The sequence below is a fragment of the Rhinopithecus bieti genome, unplaced genomic scaffold, assembly GCF_001698545.2.
Source record: "Rhinopithecus bieti isolate Rb0 unplaced genomic scaffold, ASM169854v2 scaffold_3062, whole genome shotgun sequence".
NCBI classification, from domain to species: Eukaryota; Metazoa; Chordata; class Mammalia; order Primates; family Cercopithecidae; genus Rhinopithecus; species Rhinopithecus bieti.
In genome coordinates this window covers 2,460,063-2,466,062 of record NW_016804432.1, presented here as the reverse complement: position 1 = coordinate 2,466,062, position 6,000 = coordinate 2,460,063, and the positions used below count along the sequence as shown (strand labels likewise).

Here is a 6,000-nt window from a genome sequence, read left to right as displayed (position 1 = left end):
GACACAAACAAATGGAAGAACATTCCATGCTCATGGATAGGAAGAATCAATATAGTGAAAATGACCATACTGCCAAAGGTAATTTATAGATTCAATGCCATCCCCATCAAGCTACCAATGACTTTCTTCACAGAATTGGAAAAAAACTACTTTAAAGTTCGTATGGAACCAAAAAAGAGCCCTCATTGCCAAGACAATCCTAAGCAAAAAGAACAAAGCTGGAGGCATCATGCTACCTGACTTCAAACTATACTACAAGGTTACAGTAACCAAAACAGCATGGTACTGGTACCAAAACAGATACATAGACCAATGGAACAGAACAGAGGCCTCAGAAATAACACCACACATCTACAACCATCTGATCTTTGACAAACCTGACAAAAACAAGAAATGGGGAAAGGATTCCCTATTTAATAAATGGTGCTGGGAAAACTGGCTAGCTATATGTAGAAAGCTGAAACTTGATCCCTTCCTTACGCCTTATACAAAAATTAATTCAAGCTGAATTAAAGACTCGAATGTTAAAACCATAAAAACCCTAGAAGAAAACCTTAACAATACTATTCAGGACATAGGCATGGGCAAGGACTTCATGACTGAAACACCAAAAACAATGGGAACAACAGCCAAAATAGACAAATGGGATCTAATTAAACTAAAGAGCTTCTGCACAGCAAAAAAAACTTCCATCAGAGTGAACAGGCAACCTACAGAATAGGAGAAAATGTTTACAATCTACTCATCTGACAAAGTCCTAATATCCAGAATCTACAAAGAACTCAAACAAATTTACAAGAAAAAAACAAACAATCCCGTCAAAAAGTGGGCGAAGGTTATGAACAGACACTTCTCAAAAAAAAGACATTTATGCAGCCAACAGACACATGAAAAAATGCTCATCATCACTGGTCATCAGAGAAATGCAAGTCAAAACTACAATGAGATACCATCTCATGACAATTAGAATGATGATCATTAAAAAGTCAGGAAACAAGAGATGCTGGAGAGGATGTGGAGAAATAGGAACGCTTTTACACTGCTGGTGGGAGTGTAAATTAGTTCAGCCATTGTGGAAAACCATGTGGTGGCTCTTCAAGGATCTAGAACTAGAAATACCATTTGACCCAGCGATCCCATTACTGGGTATACACCCAAAGGATTATAAATCATGCTACTATAAAGACACATGCACGTATATGTTTATTGTGGCACAATTAACAATAGCAAATGTTAATAACCAACCCAAATGTCCACCAGTGATAGACTGGATTAATAAAATGCAGCACATATACACCATGGAATACTATACAGCCATAAAAAAGGATAAGTCCATGTCCTTTGCAGGGACATGGATGAAGCTGGAAACCATCATTCTCAGCAAACTATCACAAAGACAGAGAACCAAACACCACATGTTCTCACTCATAGGTGGGAATTTAACAATGAGAACACTTGGACACAGGGCAAGGAATGTCACACACTGGGGCCTGTCCAGGGGTGAGGGGCAGGGGTAGAGATAGCATTAGGAGGGATACCTAATGTAAATGATGATGGGTGCAGCAAAGCAACATGGCTTATGTATACCTATGTATCAAACCTGCATGTTGTGCCATGTACCCTAGAATTTAAAGTGTAATAAATTCAAAATATGAAAATAGATAAAATTCACATGGAACCACAAAAGAATTTGATAACCAGAGCAACCTGGGGGGAAAAAAACAAAGTTGAAAACATCATGCTTTCTGATTTAAAATTATATTAGAAAGCTATAGTAATCAAAATAGTAGGTTATTGGCTTAAAAACAGATACATTGACCACTGGAACAGAAAAGAGAGCCTCAAGATAAATCCAAACACATATGATCAACTAATTTTCAAAAAAGACACCAAAAAGACACAATGAGAAAAGGATAATTTGTTCAATGAAAGATGCTGAGAAAACCAGATTTCCACATGTAAAAGAATGAAATTGGACCCTTATCTTACACCATACACAAAAGTGAACTCAAAATAGATAAAAGACCTAAATGTAAGACCTGAAACTATAAAACTCCTAGAAGAAAATGTAGAGCAGAAGTTCCTTGACATTGTTCTCGGCAATGGATTTCTTAGATATAACACCAAAAATTCAGGCTAAAAAATCAAAACTAAATAAATGGAAAATTTCAAATTAAAACCTTTTGTGTAAATTTTAAAATAAGCTTCTGCACAGCAAAGAAAACAGTCAACAAAATAAAAAGATAACCTACAGAATGGGAAAAAATATTTGCAAACCGTGTATCAGATAAGGGGTTAATATCCAGGATGTATAAAGAACTCATACAACTCAATAGGAAGAAAACATATAACCTTTACTTGAGGCCAGGAGTTCGAGACAAGCATGAGCAACATAGTGAGACTCCATCTCTACAAAAAATAAAATTAAACAATTAGCCAGGCATGGTAATGTGTGCCTGTAGTCCTAGCTACTTGAGAGGCTGAGGTGGGAGGATCACTTAAGCCCAGGAGTTAGAGGTTACAGTGAGCTATGATCAGGCCACTGCACTCCACAATAGACAATAGAGTGAGACCTTGTCTCATCAAAATTAAATAAATAAAAATATTTTTTTAAAAGAAAACATATAACCTGACTTTAAAATGAGCAAAGGATCTGAGTAGATACTTCTCCAAAGATGACATAAGAATGACCAACAAGTACATGAAAAGGTGATCAGCATCACTAATCATTAGGGAAATGCAAATCAAAACCACTATGCACCACCACCTCACACCTGTTAGGATAGCTATTAAAAAGACAAGACAAGCGTTGGCAAGGGTGTGGAGAAAAGGAAACCTTTGTACGCTGTTGTTGGGAATGTACATTGGTGCAGTCATATACACTGGAAAACAGTACAGAGATTCTTAAAAGAATTAAAAATAGAACTACTATATGACCCAGCAGTCCCTCTTCTAGGCATATATCCACAGGAAATGAAATCACCCTGTTGTAAAGTTATCTGCACTCACATGTTCATTGCATCTGTCAGTGGACAAATGGATAAAGAAACTGTGGTACACACATACACAATGGAGTATTATTCAACCTTCAAGAAGGAAGCGATCCTGCCAATTGCCATAGCAATAGATCATGAATCCCTTGTGATCCTGCCATTCTCCCCCTGTAAATTCAGCCACTCTATTTTACACTAAAAATTTCCACTTTTATAAATACCTTTCTCAAATAAGGAAATACCTATTTTAGAATACTTTGCGTATTATAGGAACTCTGTTATCATAAAAATAGATGTTAGAAAGTCAACATTTTGTAGTTCATGATTGAAGACTGCCTCAGATTTTACCAATGCTAATTTGTTAGGTATGTACCAAATGGGGAGGGGTGTTGTTTTATTGTTGCTTTTAAATCAAAGCACTTTAACAAGATATTCCTGTCTGAGAAAGTAACGCAAGTGCTGTTCTTTTTTTTTTTTTTTTTTTTGAGACGGAGTCTCGCTCTGTCGCCCAGACTGGAGTGCAGTGGCCAGATCTCAGCTCACTGCAAGCTCCGCCTTCCGGGTTTACGCCATTCTCCTGCCTCAGCCTCCTGAGTAGCTGGGACTACAGGCGCCTGCCACCTCGCCCGGCTAGTTTTTTGCATTTTTTAGTAGAGACGGGGTTTCACCGGGTTAGCCAGGATGGTCTCGATCTCCTGACCTGGTGATACGCCCGTCTGGGCCTCCCAAAGTGCTGGGATTACAGGCTTGAGACACTGCGCCCGGCCGCAAGTGCTGTTCTTAACGGCATATCATTTCCTGCCTCCAAGGGAACTAGTCAAAACTTCTTGATCAGCCTGCTGTTTTATGTTGGCAGAATGCATAAAATGCTCTTTTTGGGTGCATGCTTTAGAAAATAGTTTTTGGATAGTTCTAAATGATTTACATGAGACTTTGTGCTACACAGAACTACTCAAATATGATAATCAAATATGGCAAGTAAACTTGTTCCCTATTCTTTCTAGGGATTATTAATTAATTTCTAAATCTTGATACTTTGCATTGGTCTTGATATTTTACATGCTACTTCCAAATTTTTGTTGGTGTATCTGGTATAAAAACCAAATTTTGGCCGGGCGCGGTGGCTCAAGCCTGTAATCCCAGCACTTTGGGAGGCCGAGACGGGCGGATCACCAGGTCAGGAGATCGAGACCATCCTGGCTAACACGGTGAAACCCCGTCTCTACTAAAAAATACAAAAACTTAGCTGGGCGAGGTGGCGGGCGCCTGTAGTCCCATCTACTCGGGAGGCTGAGGCAGGAGAATGGCGGGAGCCAGGGAGGCGGAGCTTGCAGTGAGCTGAGATCCGGCCACTGCACTCCAGCCTGGGGACAGAGCGAGACTCCGTCTCAAAAAAAAAAAAAAAAAAACCGAATTTTCACTCTGATCAATTGCCATTGTAATACTTGTGTGGAGTATAGATATTCTGATAAAGATTCCTTTTGAAGGCTAATTTTTAATTAGACCATTACATAGCCTTTCCAGAAAAATGTCTATTTGTGAGTGAATGTCTGGAGAAATTTATAATGTTGTGTATTCTTTCTGCACATATCTAACAGTTTTTTCTCACTTTTCTCCCCACCCAGTACATTCTCTTTTGAAGTCTGCATTTAATAGCATAGCTATAGAGAAGGAGAAGCTGAAGCAGATGGTTTCCGAGCAGGATCACAGTAAAGGCCACAGCACGCAGATGGCACGGCTCCGACAGTCACTGTCTCAGGTAGACGAGAGTGTGTGTTTGCATGTACATGACACACTCCCTACCCTGTAAGACGAAAGATCAAAAGATGGGGAGCTGGCAGGGAGGTGGCTAGTCATGGGGATAGTACAGTTTGCAGAAATTCCCCCAAAAGACTGCAGTGTCGGTATTAGATTGTATTACTTTTCTTCCCCAAAATGTCAAGGTAAGAGTGAAAATAAACCAAACTTGTTTGTAAGCATATAATGGTAATTTTGGCCAGTTGAACACTTAATGCTTCTCTAAGGTCATTTATAAGGTAGCCCCTGATTTTAAAAAAAGAATCATGCATTTATTTGACCTATACATCTGAAATGTGTTCCAGGATATATTCAGTCCAATAGTAAATATTTTTTTAAAAGGTACTAGATCTTCCGCACTTAGTATTTTTCCCACTTACATCTTAATCTGTTGAAAATTACTGATTACTATCACCCATTTTTTTCTTTTCTGATTTGCACTCTTGAGGTTTTCTTCCTAAGTTATGCTTCCTGAACTAGACTTTTCTATTTCAATATATATTATAGAGTTGATCTTATTAATACTAATCAAATCCCTATGTATCTATATCAAAGTTGAAATTTCTGATAAAAATCCTTTAGAGCTGTGCTTATGCTTTTTTCAACTGTGTAGTTCCTTAGAAGTATTTTCTTTAGACTGTAAATGCTCTGACTTTAACTCCTTTGAGAATTCAATGTTGTAATGTGATTTTGTGAGAACTCGGTGTTTATATAAAATATTATTCGCTTCCTGGTGCCTTGGATCAGAGTGAAGGAGCAAGCAAATCCTGGGTAAGTGGTTCTCCGTGTGGAGCAGATCCTGCTTGAACAGTTTCCCTCAGTCCCTAAAAAGTAGACTTACACTGTGTCACCATGTTTTATGTCCCTGAACTGTCGGCGTATTTTGAATGTTAAGTTTCATGTCATGGATGTTGTTATCTGGGCCACACTTTCTTCATTATCCATGAAACACTGTCAGCTGAGGGGCATATGCTGCTTCCAGTACAAAGTCAGGGGTCTCAGGAGCATGAGCGTGAAAATCCGCTATGATTCTGCCAGTCTGCAGAGGGCTTTATTTAGAAGAACATTTTAATGGCTTTCCCTGGACCCTTCTCATGTTATGGATAGGTCGAACACTCAGTTGACATTAACTGATCTTCCAAATCATTATTCTGAAATCAGAATTATTGTGAATCAGAAAGATCAAAATAATGGTCGAGTAAACATTCAA

At 38.6% G+C, this 6,000-nt stretch overlaps 1 protein-coding gene across 1 annotated transcript in view; it reads left to right on the top strand.

Moving 5' to 3' along the window:
- Nucleotides 1-6,000, top strand: part of OSBPL6 (oxysterol binding protein like 6) — a 206,852-nt gene that overhangs the window by 168,042 nt on the left and 32,810 nt on the right. The window contains exon 14 of the mRNA XM_017868256.1: nt 4,619-4,752. Within this exon, the coding sequence (XP_017723745.1) occupies nt 4,619-4,752 (134 nt within the window). The remainder of the gene's footprint in view (nt 1-4,618; nt 4,753-6,000) is intronic.